This window comes from Podarcis vaucheri (assembly GCF_965113315.1).
Source record: "Podarcis vaucheri genome assembly, chromosome: 5".
Taxonomy (NCBI): domain Eukaryota; kingdom Metazoa; phylum Chordata; class Lepidosauria; order Squamata; family Lacertidae; genus Podarcis; species Podarcis vaucheri.
Genome location: NC_138763.1, coordinates 6,204,429 through 6,229,983, shown reverse-complemented (window position 1 = coordinate 6,229,983; position 25,555 = coordinate 6,204,429). Strand labels below are relative to the sequence as shown.

The 25,555-nt window shown below is 47.0% G+C and overlaps 1 protein-coding gene across 3 annotated transcripts in view; it reads right to left on the bottom strand.

The window, feature by feature from the left end:
- Positions 1-25,555, bottom strand: part of DVL3 (dishevelled segment polarity protein 3) — a 55,794-nt gene that overhangs the window by 17,745 nt on the left and 12,494 nt on the right. For all 3 annotated transcript variants that reach the window (XM_082224158.1, XM_082224157.1, XM_082224156.1), the window contains exons 2-7: positions 9,188-9,257; positions 3,807-3,928; positions 2,625-2,731; positions 1,778-1,913; positions 388-481; positions 124-193 (exon numbers count right to left, since the gene is read on the bottom strand). In XM_082224158.1, coding sequence (XP_082080284.1) covers positions 124-193; positions 388-481; positions 1,778-1,913; positions 2,625-2,731; positions 3,807-3,928; positions 9,188-9,257 — 599 coding nt within the window. The remainder of the gene's footprint in view (positions 1-123; positions 194-387; positions 482-1,777; positions 1,914-2,624; positions 2,732-3,806; positions 3,929-9,187; positions 9,258-25,555) is intronic.

Genomic DNA, 25,555 nt, shown 5'->3' with positions numbered 1-25,555 from the left:
GACTGTAGTTTTCTCTTCGGCAATCAGGCCTGAGATGCAAAATATCCGTTTGCCCACTTCCTTCCCGCCATCCTAGTCTGGGTTATGTGGGCCAAATGGCTTCAAGCAACTACCTGTACTCACCCATGTTGAGGGTAACTGTGATAATGTTCAACGACATGGTAGAATCTGTGATGCTGCTGAAGGATGAGGACTACAATAGAAAGGAAGAGGATGAGACCCAAAACGTAACCTACATGCCACTTACAAGACCTGTGGAGAGGGTGGGGTAACAATGCCCTCAGAGGTTCTCTCCTTTTTTCCCTTAATTTTTAAATTGTGCCCAACCACTCGTGAGGTCACTTGTAGCACTCCCGCTACTCCCAGACACCCTCCCAGGCATCTCACCCGTTCAATGCGTGGTACTTTCTGCTTCCGCCTGCGTCGCTTGTGCCTTCTCATCAGCCGGGAGGCGCTACTCTGCTCTGTTGAGCTGCTGAACCTACAGTATGAAGGCAAAGGCAAGGCTCACAAGCTGGCCACCAGGAAAACCACAGAAAAAGGGAGCAAGGAGGCCAAAAAACAAAACAAAAACCCCTCTGGGTAACTAGGAACATAATTAGAAGATGTCAGGGAGCCACCTTGGCCAATCCCTTGCACAAGAGAGGACCTCCTCTTCCACCCATTTCTTGTCCCCAAGCACACACAAAACCAAAGCAGCAAAAGAACAGATGCATCACAAAAATGTGTTCCAAGAGATTAGAACAGGCTAGGCCACATGCTGCAGAGGCGCTCTGTGCCAGGCTTTGCCAACATGTTGCCCTTCAGATTTGGACCACAATTCCCATCAGCCTCTGCAAGCACAGCCGTGGCTGATGGAAGTTGTCGTTCAAAACATCTGGGGGCCACCAGTTCGGCAAAGACTGATTTACACTGTGGGAGAAATATGACTCCATGGGGAACCTGGCGAACCATTAAAAAGTTTCATTTATTGCTTCTTGCATAAAGCAGGGAGGGGGGGCCTGTGTTGGACTACAACTCCCATCTTCCCTGACCACTGACTGGAGCAGACGGGCGTTGGGTGTCCCAACAACATCTGGATCATAGGTATCCCATTCCTGGTGTTAAGGGAACTGGGGAGGAACTGGAATACACACTGTCCTCCTTTGAACATGTTTGGTGGGCAACTTTCTAACAAAAGCCGGTGGTGAACAAAACATACCTACAGAGTATTTTGGGGGCAGGGGAGGTGTTCACATCACTCAACAGTCTGTTTCTGGTTGCAGCTGTTCCTAACTGTGGCAGAGCAATGTTCAGGACAGAGGGAAAACTGCCTAAACCAACTTGGCAATATGAGCAATTGGAAGATGAAAGATATCCTGCACGCAGTCTACCAAACTCCAGGCTAATACTGATGCTACGGTTCTTCTTTAGAAGAAAAACGATGCACAGGTAAATACTGCAGTGTGTGCAAATAAGACAAGCACAGTTGAACAAAGTGTCTCCTACGCGTACATTCAAGAGAGTCAGGGTCAGGTCCCTGGCAAGTCCACACACTTTTGCAAACCCTGGCTGACTGCCACAATGTGAAGAAAGGCCAAATCTCTGGAACTCAAATCAGTTCTTTGCTTCTGCAACTGTTCCAGGGAGACTAGATTCTGGAGGAAGAAATGACTGGGGCGAGTCAAGGGAGAAGCCTTAGATTGGAAAGAGGAACTGAGGAGTTTTTATTTGGGATCCTTCACCAGACTCCAGTCATAGTAGGTCACTTTCTCCCAAGCCATGAATATTCCTTTACCTGCTTGTAGAATCATCTTCATCTGAGTCAAAGAAGCTGGTGGTTTCGAGTTCACTGCTCATGAGGGTGGAGGAGCTTTCATAGCCCCCTAGTTCCCGCCGCCGTTCTGCCTTGGCTGTCCCGTTCACCCTGGGGGCTGGAGTAAAAGGAGGAGAGGGTCAACGGCCAAGGGGAACCATTCAGAAGAGAAGGCCTTCAAAGAGTCAAACAAATATATATCCCACCTGGGAAAAGATCACCACTTGCCTTTCTAGCAATGGGGAAGCGAAAATATAAGGGGGCCTACAAATAATGGTGCCTTCATAACACACTGTGCAAACTAGGCAATCCTACAGAACAACAACCCTGAAGGAGGTTGGCAGGGTTGAGTGGGAGAGGGTTATATCAACATAGCAGCCCTCGTTGGCAAACTCTTTCCATTAGCAGAAAACTAAAAATCTGAACCCAGTTTTCACGAGCAGTATGGGAAGGGGAAGGCCTTCCTGAGTCCCAAGCAATCTTTGAGCAGGGTCCCTCTCCCCACAACTTGTCAGATCATTTTTCAATCTCTGTTTTAAAAGGGAAAGTTAGTCTGCCCATTTGGTCAGATGGGCAGCTGGGTCCGTGGAGGAGCCAGGCCCTGAGTGGGTACAGGGCTGCTGGGGCCCTGAATTGCACGGGAATTTCAAAAATTGTTGGCTTGGGATGGCGGCAGGGAAGGTGGACCTCCCAAGGCCTGAGGATGGGCATGAACCTGACCCATGCACACAGCAGCGGAGTCAAGAGCACGGCCTGCAGAGCAGACTTTGATAGAGGTGGGGTGGGGACTACTACTATAGCCAGTTGAACTCTAGGAAATAAACTTCACCATGTTCAGGTCCATCTTTCCTGCGCGGCCTTTCCCTCTGTATCGATACCACTGAGTCAGTCTCCGTCTCATTATCCAGGTTCTCTCGACTTCCTCCAGTATTGGGACTGCAGAGTAACAAACAAACAAACACACACACATAGTAAAAAACTGCGCAGAAGCACCTCCTTCAAATTTGCTCACAAAAGTGAGGCTTAAAAGAAAAGGCTGAGGGCAGAACTTAAAACATGCAAAAGGTGTGCTGTGCAATCCTTTCTGGACTGTACCATGTCAGACGGCAGGATGGGGGCCTGAATATTTGGCATTTCCTGTATTTTCTTTTTTTAAAAAACCAAATGCACTCTTCTTTCTATATGTAAAAAAAATCCTAGCATATCAGAGAGAAATGTTATCAGGCTTCTTCTTCCTGCTAGTTTCACATGTGCCAGGAAAACATCTAAACACATGGCTCCTTGAAGTAGTACACTCCAGAAAAGGCTGCACTAGATACTTTTTCTGGTCAGGGGCAGAAGCCAGCAGCTATCTGGAGTGCCAACGCTCCCAGTGTCCTCAGGCTGCACCTACAGACCTTTACATGATGCTGCCAAGAATCCCACTTGCTCCCCTATTCCTCTAGGGTAGGTCTGAGGTTTGTTCAACATGAAGGTAGCCATGTACAGCAACAGCAATGTATGAAGGCACCTTACCCCAAGGCCAAGCATCAATTCATCTGGCCTGCTACTGTTTACTCTGAACAGGAGCAACTTTCCAAGGTCTTTCCAAGGTCAGGGTATTTCCCAGCAATCTGTGATCCTTTTCAACAGGAGCTACTGGGGATTAAGACTCAGCTATGGGCACTCCTACATATGGCAGGGGTGGGTGCCAGAGAACAGTGTCCATAAGCCACTGTGTCAAGTTTAAGTGTTAAAAGAGGAAAGAAGCCCAGTAAGTTCAACAGTGGTCTCAGTTTCCTTTGTGGATCCCGTGCTGAGAGCACTCCAGGCACAAGGCTACCATGCTCAGGAATTGGGTCTCTCTAGTGTTAACTTTTATCCCTGCCACTTGAAACAGGCAGAGACTAAGCTTCCCTTTTGCCAGCAGAGAATGGAACCTTGAACGTGCTTCCTGCAGAGAAACTGCTCAACTTTCGCCCTGCTCAAGGTAAGGCTGCTCCTTATACACAGACACAGACACACAACTTACTGAAAAGAAGGAGGCCTGGAGTCTCCTATCCCTCCAGTACGCTCAATGGAGGGCGGCAGCTCCGGCTGATTGTCGGCGCAGACAGACCCGGCGTCCGAATGAGATCCCTCAGCAGACACCAGCTGAAAGGAGAAAACAAGCTGAAGGTAAGCCAGCCTAGGCAGATAAAAATACTCTTCCATTTTGAAGCGTAGGTTCAAAATATTGCAATATAACGAAGCAGCCTGTTGATATAGTTACGTACATCTGTTTAGTGACACTATAAGAAATAAGGATGTCACTCTGAGGTTGTGCAGCTGGGATGGGAGCCAAGATCTAACTTCTAACTGCAGGGATAAAGGACAAACCACAGCACTTACAGAGGCACCTGCAAAAAGCGTCTTCAGAGGAAGACTAAAAATCAGCTTTGCAGGCTAAAAATAGTAACAAACAGGCTAAAAATAGTTTGCAGGCTAAAAATAGTAACAAACAAAGCTACAAAAGATGGGGAGGGGACACCCTAAGGTAAAAAAAGTAAAGCACCCCAGATAATTAAGTCCAGTCAAAGGCAACTATGAGGTTGCAGCACTCATCTTGCTTTCAGGCCAAGGGAGCCGGCATTTATCCACAGACAGCTTTCCGAGTCATGCAGCCAGCATAACTAAACCGCTTCTGGCACAACAGGACACCATGATAAAAGCCAGAGCACACAGAAATGCCATTTACCTTGCCACCAGAGTGGTACCTATTTACCTACTTGCACTGGTGTGCTTTCGAATTGCTAGGTTGGCAGGAGCTGGGACAGAGCAACGGGAGCCCACCCCGTCGCGGGGATTTGAACCACCGACCTTTCAATTGGCAAGCCCAAGAGCCTCAGTGGTTTAGACCACAGCACCACCCATGTCCCTAACAGTTTACTGACATTAAAACAGAGATGCAAGGATAGCCCACTGAATATTTGATGTTCTTTAACTGTTGCTGGTGCTGCTGCAACCATTTCCCCTGCATCAAGTACTTCCTAAAAGTACTAAACCATCACTTACTAGTTACTTCCTTCTGCTAAAATGAATGCATATGTTTAAAGAAACCTATGTAGAGAAGAAGGATGCGGGTGGCGCTGTGGTCTAAACCACAGAGCCTAGGGCTTGCCGATCAGAAGGTCAGCAGTTCAAATCTCCGCGACGGGGTGAGCTCCCGTTGTTCGGTCCCAGCTCCTGCCTACCTAGCAGTTCAAAAGCACGTCAAAGTGTAAGTAGATAAATAGGTACCACTCCGGTGGAAAGGTAAACGGCATTTCTGTGCACTGCTTTGGTTCGCCAGAAGCGGCTTAATCATGCTGGCCACATGACCCAGAAGCTGTCTGCGGACAAACACTGGCTCTCTCGGCCTATAGAGCGAGATGAACGCCGCAACCCCAGAGTTGTCCGTGACTGGACCTAACGGTCAGGGGTACCTTTACCTTTATGTAGAGAAGAGCCTTGAGAACCAACTTGGCAGCTACAGGAAGTAGGTGGATTCTTTCTCCCAGGAGCGACAGGCTGGGAATCCGTCTACCAACATGCCTGAAGACAGGATTCCTTGGATGAACAATCCTGCCTAATCCCTGGCCTCTTGAGCTGTCTGGACGGACTCTGGCTGAACTCCCCCACCCCATCTTCCTAAAATTAGAGTCACACTCCTGAAATAGCTCCTCAGTGTCTGGACCCAGCAACACACACACACCCTCACCCCACCCCTAAGTCATGGGGGATATGAGAGCAGGAGGCGACAGGCACAATGCACAAAGGAAGAGGCCACTCGTCACTCAAAGGGCCCAGCTGTCCTGCTAGGAAACAGATGGCATACAAAGCCAAAAGGCTGTGCCTAGAAATCTCAAAATTCTGTGCCCGGAATAAACCCTGCCAGTTAGGAAATCTGATTATTCTAATTGGATAATATTCAGGGGTTGAGAATGTGGGATCGTTGCAAAAGGAAGGAAAGGATAGTGGGGGGAGGCGGGCCAGGACCTTGCCAAGAGAAAGGTGAATAAATGCAGAGATCTCACACCTGGCTATTCAAAAGTTCTACAACACTCTGTCTAGCACAGATTGTTAACACAGTAATGGGTTTAGAGTATTTCCCGATTTGCAGGTAAACGGGCTAGAAGCTTCGTTTATTCTTCAAAATGAAGTTTTCAGGATTGTGTGCTAGAAGCCATATTTGTGGAATGATAATGACTATTCTAGGACTGGGTGCTACTAAGCATTGGTAATCTATATAGTTCAGCAGGATATTCTACAGCAAATAGCTGTTTCTGAGGTCATCTATTTCTAAAAGGGGGCAGGTTTTGCCCCTCACCTCTCTGCTGCCCCAACCTTCCCAGCTGCTGCTCTGTCAATGTCTCCCATGGCGATTGACGGCAGCCACTGACATCCGTCAGAGGGCAGGGGTGAAAGGGGCTGTAGCGTCAGCTGCAACTAACTTTTGGTCCGATCATATCTATGAGACTTGTTTCTCCCCAACCTCTGTTTCTGTTTCTGACTGCCCCTCAACTTTTATCCAAACAGAAACGCAGCTGATGCTGTGGAAATATGGTGTCTCTCCACCCCCTCCCAAATCCCAGGTAAGTGATAACTGATACCAGTGTCAGATAAGCAAGACAGGTTGTCTTCCCCATCAAACATCTTCCTACTGCAGCCTCATTCATTTTTCGTTACAGGTCAATGAGGACTACTGGGTTCTATGAGAAAGAGAAGATGGGTCAAAATCTGTAATGGAGGGTGGTGGAGTAGGGATGGGGGGGTAGCGAGGCAGCAGGGAGGACAGATGTCTGCTCATAGTGTGTATATATCTCCTCCTCTTCCATCCTCTGGATTCCTCCTGCGTGTGGGTGGGTGGCCCCCTTCCAGAAGTGGGTGACACAGTACAATGGAAGGCGGAAGCAGTGGCTATGCATGATGCATGAACACATACATTATCACTGTCCCTGCATTACAGGAACAGGACTGAGCCCCAAAGAAGGCCTTGCTGAAGTTCAACCATTTACAACAGCCTTTCCCAACTGGAGCCTTCCATATGTTTTGGACTACAATTCCCATCACCACCAGCCAGCGCAGCAATTTTTGGAGCATCTGGCAATATTAATATGGCATCAGCAGTTCTGTGACTGACTGGCCTGAGAGAGAAGCTAAGAAGGACTTTTTCCACAGTAAAGCGACCGTGCAAACTGTTGCACCCTAGAACAGGCCAGCACAATGTGTTACCCATAAAACCAACACATTGCACCAGTCATGAGTTGCGGGCTTTCAGTGGTGAACCACCCCTTGGTTTTTCCAGCCTCGGGCAGGCACCCAAAACATGAGGTCTACTCAACCTGGTAGAGCACAACATGTGCAGGATTTCCTTAAAATCATAGGGACAAGAGCAGTCTTGATATTATTCATGTCATAAAAGGGGCAACTGATGGTAAAGCATTCAGAATCCAAATCTAGCATAAGCGTCAACCTAAATCCGGGCCTCTAAGCTCACAGAACTAACACTCCACTGGGACCTGTGGTATTAGAAGACGACATCTGGCTTGTGCAGCCAGTACTGGGCTAAGACATTTGCTTCCTGAAGCAAAACACACTATGGCAGCCCAGCCCATTCTATGGCTGCTGTAAAAGCAAGCTCACAGAAGTTATCTGGATGTGTCTGAAAATAAATACAAAAAGAGGCTGCTAAAGACACTGCTTCATTACACAGCAGCTGTTTTACAGCATATCAAACAGTCAGAAATCAGTTTTACACATTCACTCCTATCGAACCTACCAAGCAGCCTGTGACTTTAGAGGTTTTAATTTAGATTGTCTTGATTTGTTTAGCATATTGCTAGTTTAGCTTTGGACCTAATTAGGGTAGATGTTTACATTCCACAGGCAAACACTGAAAGAGACTTTAAAGGAGCTGGGAGCTTAGCAGTGGTACGAGATCTTTCCCATTATGAAAACGTGTACTGACCTAGTTTCAGCATTTTAATCTACGTTAGTGTTGGTTAATGAACCAGGAAAATTAACCAGGATCCTTTCTTCTAATGGTTTATAAAATGAGGAATAATTGTCTGAACCAAGGTTTCCCAAACTTGGATCTGCAGTTGTTTTGGGACTACAGTTCCCATCATTCCGGAGCACTAGTCCTGCTAGCTAGGGATGATGGGAGTTATAGTCCAACAACAGCTGCAAACCCAAGTTTGGGAAACACCGGTGAACCATGCTGCACTTACATATTACTAAGGTCTTGATTAATTTTAATTCAAATTGATTAAAGCATGTCCCCAAACACAATAACTTGCCCAACTTTTCTATCAGTGGCATAAAACTGAATTGTTTTGATGACTACATACCAAAGATCCATCTACTTCCAGCAACAATCAGTTAGTTCATGAGGATGCACTGGAGCTTATCCAATATCCAGCCATGGAAGGAAAAGAAGAGGTTGTCACTTGCCAATGAGTCGCTCCCTGCTTCCTTCCTCTTTCATGCCAAGGCTGCCATCCCATGCACCCTTGCTTCAGTGTATGTTCCACTGAACGGAAGGGGACTTACCTTTGAGTAGATATGCTTAAGAAAGTTTTACATTGCTAGGTTCTTACCCACTGGGTTAAGAGTCCAAAGGAATCCAAAAATGGGTTTTATGGATTGCGCCCTGCTTGATGATGTGCTCCAGAGCCTAGAATGTGAACCCCAACCCTCCTTACTCTGAGGTGGTCCACCTGGTTTCAGCTGAACATGTGCAAAATTAAGGCATTCACTGGAAGGAACTACCTTGCAAAAAGCTTTTAAGGGATAAAGGGGGGGGGATAAAAAGCCCTGGCTCCTCTCACATCAAAGTATAAGCAGGGCAAGTGAAGACAGAACAGGGAATTGCTTCAGCTTAGGACTACCGGGAGACTTGCACATGCACACAGCCGCTAACTCTCACATTCTTTCACCTTCCAAGTTTTAAGGCTTCTGCTGCCTTCCTCTCCAATGGTTGAGCTGAACTCCTAGCCCAGTGTGGTATAAAGTGCTCAAACCGGCATGCCAGCCTGCCAGCTGACCAGCAAGTGGACAAGCTGTGTTTGCTTTTCTTTTTCCTAGGCAAGGCTGCTGCTGCTGCTCCTTTGCGGCCAGTTGGGCAAGGTGGAATAGAGCATGCTCAGTTTTAAATGGAAAAGGAGAAGGTGCTGGGTGGGTAGAGGCCAGAGAACCAAAGATGAGGAGGCAACACAGGCGCAGTAAACCTGAGAATTAGGCATTGCAATTACAGGCCCTGTGAGGAGGGGCACTTCAGCTAATTGGATTCCAATATGTCACTTGAAACGGCTGCTTAACCTGCCCACATGGTCAAACCACTCCTGTACATGGCTGCCTGGAAAAAGAAACCCAGTCAAGAATCCAGCTTACCCAAGACACCACGCGGCCGTTGAAACAGGGAAGCTTTGCATTGTCGTCTGAGATTTCTTCCTTCACAACGCTGCAAAAAGAAGAGAGAGACAGATGTCAAAGTACAGGCCAGCACATGAGGTCAAAAAATAACAGAGCTGGCAGCCTGATTCTAGGGCAAAAAAACCCAGAAGAACTTGGATTGCCACAAAAATAAAACCTGAGGATGTTTCTTAAGAGGCGGAGATTGGGCATGATACATCAATGCATCTCAATTCCACATCCTAAGCCCTAGCTACCCAACCAAGACAGCTCAAATCCAACCAGAAACATCTGTACTTCCTAATCTGCTTATTTCTCAGGTCATATTTGTGGATCTGTCAACTTGCAGCTAAGCCCTCTCCAATTTCTGCTTCTTATTTATGATTTCTATAAAAGGAAGTGTGTGTGTTTAACAGTTCATTTATCCCTTAGAGAGCCCTGTGAAGCGAAGCAAGATTGAGATGTAGAGACGTGTCTAGGCTGCCCGGAAAACTACATGACTAAGCAAGAATCTGCATAGGAATCCTTCTTAAAAGAAAGATAGGGGGAGAACAAGGCTGTTTTGCACAATGACAGGTGAAAACATTGTTCACTTTAAAATGATAAATCAAAGTAAGCCACATTATCCAGTCAGGTCTCAATATTTCAATTGATGTTTTATTCTGAGGAAGAGAACTGATCCCCTTTCTATTGCTGGCTCCTAGACTACACACAACATCTTACCACAAGGGTATTTTAAGGTATGAAAGGCAGACTATAACGTAACATACCCGGAAGACAGAAGTCAAAGGGGACATGGTGGGATGGTCCCAATCCTGTACAAAGGAAAACTGGGTTCTGTAACCTGCATAAACTATGGGGAGCCTATATTATATTGCATTGCCAAGACTAATGTTTCCTTTTAAAAAAAAATAGCAGAGATTCCTTAGAATGCAAGCCTACTTGGAGCAAATGATATGAAAGAAAATCTATAGTTGCTGGCTAAATGAAGTGAACCTATAGATTAGGGGTCAGTAAAGTTTTTCAGCAGGGGGCCGGTCCACTGTCTCTCAGACCTTGTGGGGGGCCAGACTATATTTTGACGGGGGGGAAATGATGCAAGAGCACTACGAGCCCCTGTGGCTGCTTACCTGTGTCTTACAAGCAGCAGGGGCTGGTGGCAGCAGTGGAGGGACGATGAGCAGCGTGCAGAAGGGCTGCGGAGAGGGGCTGCTCAAAATGGCGGCCACTCGAGCGCTGCTGCTGCTGGCACCAACAAAACCCAGCCCCCTTCCTCCTCTAGGCAGGGCAGGGAGAAGCCAGGAGGAGGGAGGGAGGAGGCGCAGCCACCATATGAGGGATCCGCGTGCAGGAGATCCACGTGGCGATTCCCGGACCATCTGCAGGCCGGATCCAGAAGGCAACTGGGCCTGATCCGGCCCACAGGCCTTAGTTTGCCGAGCCATGCTACAGATGCAACATTTGTGAACAAGAAGGGACTGTTGTCTTCTGTTCCGCAAGTGTATCAATGCCTCCAGATCAGAGTGGCAGGGATTCTGGGGCACTCAAGCTCTCAGAGGCCCCTTTGAGGACAGACGGGAACAGGTGTGAGCAACATCTGGCCTTGAATTTGGAAGCAGCAAAAGGTCTTTGGACTGGCCAGGCATAACTTAAAGACAAGGAGCCTGACCGTCTGCTGCTGCCTGGCCAAAAGAGCGGAGCTGTCTGATTGCTGCCCCCCTTGCCCTCCTTTAGTCCTCCAGCAACTGGCCTCAGGCATCCTTGGCTGGTGAAGACGATTTAGAGGCACATGGGCTTAACCTTCCCTGGGCACACAGCAAAACAAGAGCTATTTGACAAAAGGCCTTTAAAAGCTTAAGATTGAAATCTTTAGCTGACTCTTATTTAAATCGCTTTATTTCCATCCCAGCAAAGAACCTGTAGCAACATGTTTGAGCATCCTGGGGCATAAGACAAGACAAAAATATGGCCTTTTCTCCTCAATATACCCAGTGTCTAAGCTCCATAAATGAAAGCAATTGTGCGTGTAGGCTGAACGGAGGCTGAGATATCCCCACCGCAAAACCCTCCTCACTTATGGAAGGCCATATGTTCCTGCCAAAATGAGACAGACTTTGAAGTTGCTTCACCAGATGGAACCATGCAAGAAAGTACAATCGTTTGGGTCAACGCCTTGGCGGGGTGGAGGGTGCAGAGAAGGCAGCCCACAGGGTTCAGCTCAGACACTGTGTTACTGTTAGGAGAGGCCCCATCTTTTTAAAAAGGGGAGTCAATCACTTTCATGTTTTGGAAATCCTATGTTCTTCAGGCAAGACACCTCTGAATGTGCCATGATCAACCAAGCCCACTTCTGCTGAGAAAAATGTATTCACTCCAACAAAATCCTCAGAAGCTCAGCTTTCTGAACGTTGGGTTTCTAGTCCTCATGGTTGCCTAAAAGGCTGAGAAACTTGAATGAGGCACAATGTGGCTTCTACTAGTTGGGGTGGTGACTAGTCCCACCCTTCTTAAATCCACTGGCTATTCTGGTCACACAAGAATCCTTGGCTTTCTGGCCTGAACTTGAGTTCTGTAAAAAAACGGACTCAAGTAACTTCATGCACAAGATGAAGATTACAATCTGTACAGCACAAATATTATTTGAAAAATGGCCACCTATATGGCCTCAATAATCTTCATCTTTCCCAGTGCTCCAAGGATCCATACATCAAAATGGGTTTGGAAAATGCGCAAGCTGAGCTTTAAAGGCCCGTCAGTCTACAGCACTGGAGGGAAGGAGGGCTGGAAATTACATGGGGACACAGAGAAAGTCTCGACAGGCTATTACTGTCATATAACTATAGTGTTTAAAGCAAGAAGATGAGGCCAAGGAGTAAACCCTACACAAATCCAAAGTGGAGCCCCTAAGATGGTTGAATGGAGCCTAGTACACTGTCTCCTTCTGGCAACACCTGCAGCCAAGCTGGTGCCAAACGTATTGCTTTGCTTTCCTTTGGACCAAATCAGCAATGCCGTGTGTGTTTGTGTTGTCGTTCTGGCAGCCTAGGGCCTCCATACACTCTGCCCAGGCTTGTATCGCAGGGAGGTCACTTCGGTGCTCCCAGTGCAGCCGTTTGGCTTCACCCCCAGAAGCACACTCCATTGTCTCTCGAGGTAAACAGGTGCCAACAACAACTAGTTCCTACTGAGCCAAATTTAAGGTTCTTGTATTAATTTACAAAGCCCTTAACGACTTAGGTTCAAGGATACCTTAGGGACTGATGGATGCCTTATATCCCTGCCCAATCACAGAGCTCTTGAGAGGAATTACACAACTCAGATCCACCCAGAGTGTTCAATATTGTGGGCTCAATTCAGTGTCACTCAGTCCCAGCTGAGATCAGACAGGCCCCTTTCAGGCACTTGGTGAAGACATGTTTGTTTTGGCGGGCATGTTAAGTATGTTTTCTCATTTTATGGTTAGCTTTGGAGGTGCACTCCTCTTGCATGCTTCCTGTATCCACGTAGAAACTGGGGTAATAAGATGAAGTCGGAAACTCCTGGTGCTTCTGCCAGTTGTGGAACTCCTCTGCAGGCAGGATTTTTCTGCCCATTTCAAAACATGGACAGAAAATTGCAGGAGGCAAATAGGGTTTTCCATCCTAATTAACTCTGCCCCACCCAGACGACGCCTTCTGTCCCTACTTTATACATCAAAGGAACCTGCTCCTTCAAGCCCTGAAGGCTCAGATGCACTCATTTAATCTGAATGGAGTCTTTTAAAGTGACACCATTTCCCACATCTTCTGCACCAACCAACCAGCTACCTGTGTCTTACTGAGATGCAGGCAGAAGAGGTTCAAAGAGATCCAGAAGGCTCTGTGCCGAGAAACTGAACTGCAAGCCAGTGGGCCAACCCCTTACTCACAAAACCAGGAGTGCAATCTGCAGAGCACCAAGGGACCACCTTGACACAGGATCATAACTCTAGGTGAAAGAGGCTTATGGATGCTCAGGTTTTTTAAATTTATCACCTGCCTGCAGGTCCTTTTGTGGAAAGGGTCATAGCTCAGTGGTCAGCACCTGCTATGCTTGCAGAACATCTCAGGTGCAATCACCAGTATCCCCAGGTAGGCTGGGAAAACCCCCTGCCTGACACCCAGGAGGGCTGCTGCCAGTCAGTAAAGTCAATACTGAACGAGACAGACTAACAGACTGACTCAGTATACATTTTGGTGGCAGGCACTGTGTCAACAGAGTCAGAACAGAACCTACTGAAGAAGCTGGGAACCCAAGGATTGTCATTTTCATTTGCAGGGGGATCTAGTCCTCATGGATGGGGGGAAATGGAATAAAAACATGTGGGTTATATCTGTCAAACTGCAATGCATGAACTGCTTAATTTTTAGTTCCATTATGTTGCTTCTGCATTAACTGCAATTCAGGGAAGCATTCCGGATGCTCAGGTTTTTTCCGTTTCTTTCTCCCACACACTTGGATCACATGCACCCAGACTCAGATCACCCTCACTGTGTTCAGTGGGATCTACTTGAAGGTTAAATATACATACGGCCTGCGACTTACATTTTTCAAGAGAGATGTATCAATGCTGGAAGCCCTTCCCATCTGTCATGAGTCCCCTTGAAGAGTGGTCAGACCCCAAGGAAAAATGGGAGTTAGACCTGGAGGAGAGTCCCAGGGGGACGGGGTAACAGATTCCAACCCCCCAAAAGATGTCTGATCCCAGGGAGGGTTCCAGGAGGTTGGGGGGTGGAGACCCCCCCAAAGTAGGTTCAGGAAAATTCTGAGAAGTGCTTCCCATCACCTGCCTTCCAGATATGCCTCTCTCAGCTTCTCCAGTCAAGGAACCATCCTGTTACACAGGAGCCCTCCCCCTTTAACGGTGGGAGCTAAGAGTAAATCTGATGCCAAGGCTGGCATCCACTCCACTTCTGACACTGGGACGCAGAGGCTGCAGTGCGCACAAATCTTGCCTAGGCAGCATACTAGAAGGGATTCCAGGCGCTTGTTGAGCCAAATGCTGTGCCCATCCCACCCTGAATGTTGTTAGCTATTAGAAATTATTACTGATTATATTTCAAGAGCTGTGCCCATATTAAGACAGGCAACATAACACACACCAGGATTATCAAACCTGTGTTTGTCATAAGCGGTTTCTCACTAGGAACGCCATCCCAATGAGCACTGGCAAAATTTCACAGGAACGGCAAACTGCACAAGATGAATTTGCTACTTTGACTGAATCTAGCAATGTGTCCTCTGTTCATATAACACAATCTACACCACTGTCAACACAAGTCACTTGATGCTGTGCTGCCAGCTACAAAAGTCTGTTATTTTGTTTGCTGTATCCTAGCTTGGCAGTAAATCCACAGAAATGGCTAACCTCCAAATATTCTTACTTGTCTGCACACACACCTAACTATATTTAATTACTTGTAGCCTGTAAGAAAAAACAAATAATGGGGAGGAGAACGGCCTTTTGTAAAGCTTGACTGCCTAGAAGTGTGTTTTACTCACACTGAAAGCTGAAATTGCTCTGAGGATAATAAGAGGTTACAATGACCATTAGGGAACACATTAGTGACATGTTTTCTACCTCTGCATGTAGTAATTAAGATAGTTAAAATGTTGTGACTAGACATGATTATATTGTGGCTGCAATAAGCCTTTCACCACCCTCTGTATCTTACCCCACAAATATGGCTGCAAAGTGAACTCTTGTTCAAATCCAGCACCAGAAAATGCCCTGAAGGTGCTTGCTGTCGTTCCATCACAGATGCTAAGCAGATCTGAGGCTGCCCTATAACAGAGTGGGAGACCAGGAGTTCACTCCCTTTACACTGAGATCCATAAAGGGAAAAAGGGCAATGCAGGAATGCAATAAATCTGTGGGTAGGTGTTGGTGCTTTAACTAAGCCCTGCACACACTCAGTTTCTTTCCATGTAAATGCTGACAGCTTCTAGAACAGCTCTGACTGGCTGGCTAAAGATGAGGGGAGCCAATGGGTCTCAAACCCTCAGTGAATTAGGGACTTTCCCTGCATGCAAAGACAGGCTCTGATGGATTGAACAGATGAGAACAGTAGTGGGTCCAGCGGTCAAGAAGGCAGTTTCTACACGTGGTCTAGAGGGATATGGGGGCAGATGGAACTTGTGTGCCTAGGAGAAGGAAAACTCTGATCCTAAACCTCTGCTACCTTGCAGGATTTCTTCGGGAGAAGAAAAGTCTAAAGTGTAAACCCCTACACAATTCCAGAGTCCCTAAGATGGTGGGACGGCGCCTTGTATGCCTCCTTCCGACAACACCTGCAGCCAAGCTGGTGCCAAAGGTATTGCTCTACTCGAGGCCAAGAGGGGGGTCTTGCCTTCCAGGCAGCCCAGAATTTACATACACACTGCCCAGGCCTGCACCCTGGGGAAGTCATTTCAGTGCTGCTAACACAGATTTGACTTCACCACTGGAGACGTACTCCATTGTCTCTTGAGACAGACGTATGCCAACAAAGTTCAATTAAAGTTCAATTAATTCACAGGAGACGGTGTAGTAAAAGGGATTTCAGACTGTCCCATGCAAGTTTGTCTGGCCAGAATGTGGGGCGGGAGGGGGGGAGGGTAGTAGCCGAGTGCTCCTCAGACACCAAGGGCTTAGCAGGTATCAAGGCAGAACCAACCCTCAAGCAGGCAGCTAAATAGAGCACCTCTGCACCCCTCTCTTTGCTTTGCACCCCTCTAGCCCCAGCCTTAGAAAAAGGGTTGACAAGTTGGGCCTGGCTCTGGTTTAACAGCAGGCAAACGCTCTTGCCAAAAAGGAACTGAGGCTGTGGAATGTGCTTTGTGAGCAAAACTGCTCATTCCTGGAAAAGCCTCAACTCAGCAGGAGGGCAGGAAGGGCCGAGGAGGAGAGAGAAAAGAGAAAAGAACAGAGCTGAGCTTCTTCAACCCCACACCTAGAAGCATTATCACAAAAAGCTGCCTAACCACTAGCCCCATAATGCCAACAACACTGCAATTTCAGAAGAAGGAAATATAGAAACAACTGGTTTAGAAATAACATTCAACTGGTTATCAGCAAATGGGGTGGTTTTTAAGTTTTATTCAAAGTAGACTCACCAAAACATAGCTAAGTTAGGTCCATTATTTTCAGTAAGTCTACTTTGAGTAAAACTTTGAATACCACCAACTTGCTTATTTCCATTGTTTCTCCAGAGCGCAAAACTCAGACTTTCTTCATGCAAAACGGCACAGACAATAATTCCTTTAATGTGGCAGCCCCAGCGTTCTGGAATTCCCTATCCACTAGCACTAGGCAGATGACATCCTAACACTGTGACGCCTGCTGAAACTTTTCTGATTCAGTGGGCATGTCCAGACACATGATTTAGTCATATCTCTTTTAACATTTGTTTAATGCTTTGCTATGTTTACTGTATTTAAATGTTCCAAACATGATTTTATTTTTAACGGTAATGTTCTATCACAGATTTAGGAGGAATGGTAGGCTATGACTTTAACAAATAAAACAAAACAAAAGATAGAGCACGAGACTCTTAATCTCAGGGTCATGGGTTTGAGCCCCAAATTGGGCGTAAGGTTTCTGCATTACAGGGGGTTGGACTAGATAGGTGACCATTGTGGTCCCTTCCAACTCTACAATTCGATGATTCTAGCAGGTATCAACTTGCCAGAAAGATGTTGGCTGGCCTTGGTTATCCACTGCGACCAGCTTCAAAGCCTCATTCCTGGATCTTGCCAAGTGTTTTTGTGAAGGGACATCAAGAGTTTTCAGCCCCAGCCTAAGAATTCCACTCCAGATCTCCCTTGACCATTCAGCTACAGCTTTGTTTCCTCTTTGTCTTACAAAGTCATTTACCGTATTTTTCGCTCTATAAGACACACCAGACCATAAGACGCACCTAGTTTTTGGAGGAGGAAAACAAGAAAAAAAAAATTGAATCTCAGAAGCCAGAACAACAAGAGGGATCGCTGCACAGCAAAAGCAGCGATCCCTCTTGCTGTTCTGGCTTCTGGAATAGCTGCGCAGCCTGCATTCGCTCTATAAGACGCACACACATTTCCCCTTACTTTTTAGGAGGGGGAAAAGTGAGTCTTATAGAGCAAAAAATACGGTATTTCAGTGGTCAATGAGTAAAAGCTGTGGCAGACTGCACCGCCCTTGCCTCCATCAACAACAAATTGCAATGACATCCACACCAGTTGCATCTTTCAGTGGATGCTCTCCCCCAAAAAGCTGCTACAGCTGTGTGCCACATCATGTGGATCCTTGAACTATTCCCCACTCCCCTTTAGCTCCCATCACAGGGCCAGGCCACAGAACATCAAAAGTTAGTGCAGTGGCCATCTAGGTTACAGGATGCCAACAGAATGATAAAACAGAAAAACAGGTCCATATATATATACTCACAGAGACATGTGTCCCAACCCTTCAAGGGAGACCTCCCTTTGCAGCCTATGAGAATATGCAGCCAAATGTACACTGTAGTACACATCTGGCTTGATAGGTGTCCCTGATCCATTCAAAGAGATGCATGTCCCTACCTAGGCCAACCACTATATGCAATATAAAGCACAATTCAAGCTAATGCAGGGCTGTTATGCTGAAATGTATATATTACTTCAATGAATTTAAACAGTTCTGTTATTATGCTAACCTATGCAAATGTAATTGTATTTATAACTGAAGATTTTAAATACAAGGCAGCTGGTTAAAAGTATTCTAGCCAGTTGCCAACCAATGGCACTTGAGAGACATCTGTGGTGTTGCTGCTCACAGGCACATGGTTATCAAACCTGAAGGCGAAAGGTTCCATCAACTGAAAGTGACATCTTCTGTATCAAACCTCATCTCTCAAGTTGTTAGGCTCCTACTAAATCTCAATTCTTTCAGGCCAGGGCAAGCAATCAATGACACAGGCATGCCCCTCTACAAAACTGCTAGTATCCACTTCTAAATGGATCTTCTAAGCCAACTATCAAGCAACAAGAAGAAGCAACAGGTACGAGAAGCCAATGAGGCCAAGAAGCTCATTGGACAGATGGATGGTCGTCTGTCATGTCCAATCTAGTTGAGATTCCTGCATTGCAGGGGGCTGCACTAGATGACCCTCAGGGTTTCTTCCAACTCTGTGGTTCTATGAGTCTATGAAATCCTCCCCCAAAGAACAAGGTATGTTTCAGCAAAGAAACAAAGGCAAGCTAAAATAGGACAGAGAAGTTTCCCAGCACAGGCAATATGGCCTTCTGGCAGCTATCCTCTCTCTGCAATGGGATTTTTCTTGCGTGACACCTTGGCGTATCAAGCTCATCCCAAAGCCTGCAAGGACCACATAAGCCCTCTCCCTGCTACAACTAGAAAAGTGACAACAGCTAAGGGCTAAAAGCTGCCCTGAAATTCCCCAATAAAAGATATTATTTTTTCTCCTTTTCTTGAGGACTACCTCTCTACTTGAACTGGGGCTTCACTGAAGCCTGAAGTGCAACTGGAGAAAGGTGCTGCTCTGTTGACCGGACCAGGACAGAAGGATCCTAGCATTTATACACATTCCGGTCCAATCTGAATGCTTTATCCTGCCTGCTAATAGCAGAGGGTCATGTTGCATATGGCCATTCCCTTCTGCTCCTGAATAGGGCTCTGAGGACTGAGTATACACACACAGCCTTATTATCTCCCTCCATACTACATCTCATCCAACTTCACAGTCAGAGGCTCCCAGCTCTTGTTCTGACACACACACACACACACACACACCCTCAAGAAATAGGGCGTTGCCCTTCTTCCTCTCCAAAATATTGAACCAGCTAGAAGTTGAAATCAACCCTGAATCATAGAAATGCAAGCTGACAAAAGCATAGCATACACAGCATTCGCTTGGACTCTTCCTTCCCTCTAAAGATTTTTTTGGACGAGAAGTTGGCCACATTTCAGCTTTCAGAAGGGTAGATGTTTCTTACAAAGTCAATAAGCAGCAGCTAGTTTGGAGGCTCCCAACCCCACAGGACAGCATAGTGCCAGATCAAGAATGTGAAATGAATTTGCAGGCGTCTCAAAATAGTAACTGCAGCTCAAGAGTAAAAACTGACAAGTTATGAGTGAAAACTCTTTTGCCAAATGTGCTTGCCCTGGTGTGCTACATGCTTGGGGCTTTGCCACTCCAAATATAGGCCCCACACATGACATTCAAATTTCATTGCTGAGTGCAGTGTGGATGAAGTTTGCCTATGAAGTGGGTAGGACCCACCGGGGCTACACAGAATATTTAATTTTTAGACAGACCCACTTACTTTTGATGCCAAGCCCTATCTACACTGCTCAAAGGGGACCTACAGCAGCAAAGGCTAGGATAAAATGTCAGAAGTAAATTCTGAGAAGCTAGTTATCATCGCATACCCCTCCCCTGCCCAGCTACTTAGCTCCCTGGGCTGGGGCGTGTGGCTTAAGACAACTGGCAATTAGTCTTAAGGCCTCAAGCCAAGCTCTTGCAATTGCCAAAGTGACTTGCTGCTCACTAGCAGCCAGTGGGGTTTTTCCATATGTTGCTACAGCTCCATCACACATCTGGACTCAATTTAAGGGGGAAAGCTGTGGCTTAATGCAAGGCCAACATGTTGCTTCTCTGCTAAGGCTTGCACAGATCATTGTCAAAAGGGCAATGCACTCATCCTCTCCTGTAGGCACAATAGCCTGAATACATGAAGTAATGGAAGTTAATATCTAGGCTCTTATGTATATGGACTTGTAGAACCATGATATAAGAAAAAACTAAAATTTCACACACATCAAGGGAAACTTGCCTTCTGCTTGTTAATTTATTGTTCAGCAGTTGGTACTGAGCCTACGTGCATTTGGGGCACTGCAGGCATGCTGCCATCACGTGGACAGTGTGGCAGTGGAGCTGCCAGGGGGAACAACAACAGGAGCAGCAAGTGAGGGGACCCCCCCCAATTCACTCTTAATTGCAGGAGTGAGTAATGACTGCAGGGGTTTAAAAAGAACATATGATATGCCAACTACAGGGTTTTGAAGGAAGTAGACGAGTAAGTTCAGGAAAACAAATCTGAAAAGAAGATTTGGCCAGAAATTGACACGGTAGAGAGTAAAGTGCTCCGTCCTACAGATACCTAAAAATGAAGGCAAGTCCAGGCTCCATTGAAAGCTTTAAAGGTAAAGGTGAAGGGGCCCCTGACCCTTAGGTCCAGTTGCAGACGACTCTGGGGTTGTGGCGCTCATCTCGCTTTATTGGCCGAGGGAGCCGGCGTACAGCTTCCAGTCATGTGGCCAGCATGACTAAGCCACTTCTGGTGAACCAGAGCAGCGCACAGAAACGCAGTTTACCTTCACGCCTGGAGCGGTACCCATTTATCTATTTGCAGTTTGATGTGCTTTCGAACTGCTAGTTTGGCAGGAGCAGGGACTGAGCAACAGGAGCTCACCCCGTCACAGGGATTCGAACCGCCAACCTTCTGATTGGCAAGTCCTAGGCTCTGTGGTTTAACCCACAGTGCTACCTGCGTCCCCATTGAAAGCTTTAGGGATGGGCAAATAGCACTACCTGGAGTAGCATCAACCCAAGCATCAGAAGTGAGCGGAAGTTGGCAGAAACTGGTAAATGTGGGAATGCTTTAGCATGCAGACAGTGCTCTGTGAATATGGGGTCACTCTGCATGCTTACCCTAAAAGACAATCTGCAAACAGAGCCAGAGGCCAAGTAGCCAGACCATGCTTCTCACAACTAGATTATCTAGTACACAGGACTTGCAAGCAGCTAGCAAGATCTGAGGGTCATGGAAAGTCACACCTGGAAGACTGTGGGAGCTAAGGATTGGAATCTAAGGGGTGTTACCTAGTCTAGCCAGGCTTTTCCCTTGGTTGTGGGAGAAGATGGTGCTATCAGAGGTAAGGAACAGGCAGGATGAGTCAGTTGACACACAATGACACTCAATTCAACATGCTTTTTCTGCCCCCACCCCAGTCCAACTGATGATCTCACCGAGCACAAAGGAAGCAGCGTGTGCTGCATCATTTTGCGCATTGTCAGCTATTTCCTTAATTACGAGGGAATTAGGCCGTGAACAGCAATGGGGCAGCTCAGAAGCTGCCTTGAATCACAGGGTCCATTGTGCGGAAGACACAGCAGACATATTGTTGGCTGAGGAGAGAACAGTTTGATGCTGCACAGCTGCAGGACTTTAGTCTTTGGTCAGCAATCGCCCAGGCACCGGAAATGTTCTGAGAAAAAGCAGGAGTACTGTAATAGGTTTCAGGAAAAGGAAACCTTTGGTAAGATATGTTGAGGAAGAGAGGTGGCAGAGGAAAGACTTGCCAGAAAGGAGTACATCCATATACAAGTTTGATTAGAAAACTCAAAAGGATGGATTCACAACCCAAACCATGGTTTGAACATCCCATAGTTCAGAGATGCTCACATGCTTTCTTTTTCCATCAGCTCAGCACTCAAGGCAATTGCCCTAACTACTGTTCGTCAACTCGGACATCACACCAACCCATAGTTTACAGGAAGACTTAAACCATGATTCCTAATTTCAGGTTGGTTGGCCAATCACAAGGCTTATCGGCACTTAAACTCAATTGTCTCAACAGAGCCTTATTATGAGAAAATTCCAAGCCTTGTGTATTATACTTCAATAAAGCTCTTTGACTAAGGTTACCAGATTTTTTTCAATGAATCCGGGAACACTATAAATAAATACTTTTTTAATTTAAAAAAAGAGGAAAAAGTTACTAAAAAATAAAGAAGTAGTATCTTCTCTTCTGTGGTCTCCTCTGTTGCATGGCCTTCCTCTGTGTCCCGGCCTTTCTTGGAGCACTAGCCATGCTTCCCCCCTCCCTCCCTCCCCCTCCTTGCACTGCGATCCCCTACAGGCTTACTCAGGAGTAAGCGTTAGCAGAAACCCCCTCCTCCTGTTGCTGCCCTGCCCGCCTGTCTGGGCATCTCCTGCTCAGGAATAATCTGGCGGCCGCCCAGCGGGTCCGGGGCAGAGCCGGCGACGAGCAAGCAGGAGGAGGCGCGCTTGGGCCAGATCAGCTCGTCTCCTGCTCACATCTCGTCCGCGATGGCCAAAGACAAGCTGGCCAACAAGCTGAGCCACCGCTTGCAAGTCGAGGAGCACAATGGCGAAGCCGAGCAGCAGCCGCAGCTGCCCAAGCACCACCCGGAGGCCGAGCCGGAGCCCAGGCTGCTGGTCTTGGACAGCGGCACCAACAGCGAGCTGAGCACCAAGTCACAGTGGCACACCTAGATCAACAACCCCAAGCAGCTCTTACCCGCTGGTGGCGCCCAGCACCACATCTTCAGCCCCTACACTGAGTCCCCATATGATGTGTCTTGTGCGCAACACATCATCTGGGGACTTCCAGCAAGGCAAAATGGCGGGCACCATGGCAGCTGGCAGCTCCTGAAGCCAGCCAGAGCCAACTGCGCTACCAAGCTGGCTCTGGGCTGCTGAGACTGCCGCTGCTGCTGCCATGATTCCCAGGGACATTAGATGAAATCCGGGGACATTCTGGGGATGGAATTTGTCCAGGGACAAATTTGCAAATCTGGGGACTGTCCCGGGAAACGGGGAGGTTTGGTGACCCTATCTTTGACACAATAATGCTGAAAGAGAAGCCCTCTCAGCAGTGAACAACAGAGACCCTCAAAGAGGTGCCGGATGTGTCCTTCTGGGAAGCTGAAATTTACTCTCCATTTGCAGCAGGTGTTCGCATTCTAAATGGCAGCCGGATCTGAACAAAGTCCTAAGAAATAAATCTTAAAAGATGCATCAGCAGATCAAACAAATTGCTGCTATGGCTTCGTTGTTAGCCTAAGACAGGCGAGTTCAGGCTAAACCAGAAATCCACGCAAGTCCTCTTCTCCAAGTAGCCAGAGGGGGAGGATGACTCACTGTTTTAACAAGACCTGACCTGGCACGGGGTCTTCTGGCAATTCTTCATAGGTTAAGATGCTGCCAACTGTGCAGATTTGGTCTAGATGGTTCCCTCAAAAACCACCAAAATGTACAGAATCTGAGGCCATTCTTTTCAGAAATGGAAAATGCCCTGCATCAGTAGAACACAGTAAAGCACTGTGCTCCTCAAGTTAAATGTGAATGTCCGTTATTCAGGGAACAGCCATTACATTGCATCACAGAGACCTCTGAGCGACTTTGCAGCTTACTAGTTTTTTAACCTGGTGTTAAGCGTTGCACTGAAAGCAGCATTAAAAAAAAAATTAAAACAACCTTCCACTACTCTCTTCCATAAGAGCTTTAGAAGTGTTGCACAGTCCATGCATTTAAATAATAATAAAAGCAGCAACAGCAACGAGCTATCTACCAGTTTACAGAAACCTATCTAAACAAGAGGTGTGTTATAAGCCTATGGTGCTGAAATAGGTATGAAAAGAAGGAGAACGAGCTTTTGATAGTGGAACTCTAGGAAGTGTACTACAAAATGGTCGAGGGAAACTTGGGGACTGTATTTATTTATTCGCAATGGCTGCACACATTTCCCAAATAAAACTATAGGTTTCCATTTCCCCAAGTAAAGGTGGATGAATTCTTTCAGGTATTACTTGCCATCAAGTCCCACGGGCTGGGGATGTGGATCAGTAATTATTTACACAGTGCCAAAGTTCACCCCATTTCATAAGCAAAACAGCAGGTCCTTGCTCCAAGGAAGCTACACACTAATTTTGTTGGGGGCAGGGGTTGAGACCACAGAAGGGAGAGGCAAGGGTAACAATGGACAAATGTGCACATAAGGTAAAGGTAAAGGTACCCCTGACCATTAGGTCCAGTCGTGACTGACTCTGGGCTTACGGCGCTCATCTCACTTTATTGGCCGAGGGAGCCAGCGTACAGCTTCTGGGTCATGTGGCCAGAATGACTAAGCCACTTCTGGTGAACCAGAGCAGCGCACAGAAATGCCGTTTACATTCCCGCTGGAGCGGTACCTATTTATCTACTTGCACTTTGATGTGCTTTTGAACTGCTAGATTGGCAGGAGCAGGGACCGAGCAACGGGAGCTCACCCCGTCACGGGGATTCGAACCGCCGACCTTCTGATCGGCAAGTCCTAGGCTCTGTGGTTTAACCAACCCACAGCGCCACATACTCAGGCTTAAATTCAGCTTGAGGACAAAATGGTTTTAGGGAGAAAGTGGAGTTGTGGGAATATTTTGAAAGGACAGAGAAAAAACATGGTATCACATCATTCTGCACCAAAAGAACAGACAAAATGCGCCTCAGTGGACAATAGGCGAACCAAGGTAATTCAAGGGCAGAACATTCCCAGCTCTTTTAAGGAGCCAGACGACAATATCTGGGTGGAGCCAGCAAGTCAGTGCCTGGAGCTCAGAAGCAAGGCAGCCCTGCCACTCAACCAGATGAGCAACAATGGAAATTAATAAAGCAAACAAGCCACACAGCACATCCAAAGCTTGCAAATAGTGTCCTCACATTCTCTCTTGGCCCTCCACAAAACCCCACTTCAAGTGACAGAGGCAGCCATCATCAGCCAGCGGCATGACACAGCCAAGGGGCTCCTGCAAACTGTCAACAATAGCAAGAAATGTCAACTTGGGATACAAATGGCTAGCAGTTCACAAGGCAGGGGAAGGTGGAACATCATTTGAGGACTGCAATTTATTAGGAGATCCATCCTCTATTCGGAAAATGTCTCTGCTAGGAGGACAGGGGTTCCTGGCACTGATTTCAAACAGGACATACAATAAAAATAAATCAATTTGCTGCTCTGCCCACGTCAACACATTTCCCCCATGCACATGTGTGCGAGAGGAGGCTGCCAAATACCAGCAGCGTCTGGCTGACACACTGGGAATTCCAGCAGCGTTTTCTTTGTTCTCTCCTCTGCAAAGTCCCGCAAAGCTCAGCCTTGAACCCATCCCGTGAAAGATGGGTGATAATTAAGCAGCCCTGGCTTAGCCATCAGACCAGCAATTACTTGGGATACTAATTTTCACTCACCAGCTGAGACCAGGGAATCTCTCGGAACTTAAAATTGGAAACACCAGCTGCAAAAAGAGATGCAAGAATCAGGAGGGGAAAGCAGCTATCTCATCGCTGTGTCACACTAACAGAAAGACCGCTTGCTTCTCTGTTAGGGGAAGGGTTGCAGCTAGCAGTAGAGTGTTTACTTTGCAAGTAAATCCCTCGCCAGGCATTCTCAAATAGGAGTAAAGGGGGGGGGCAGTTAGGGCCATACCTGTTTTAGACCTGAGATGGTGAGCTTGCAACACAGGGTTCCTGTTGTCCTTTGCTGAAACTGGAGCCAGGTGTGCAGCAGTTAGAAGGTGCCGCTTTGTT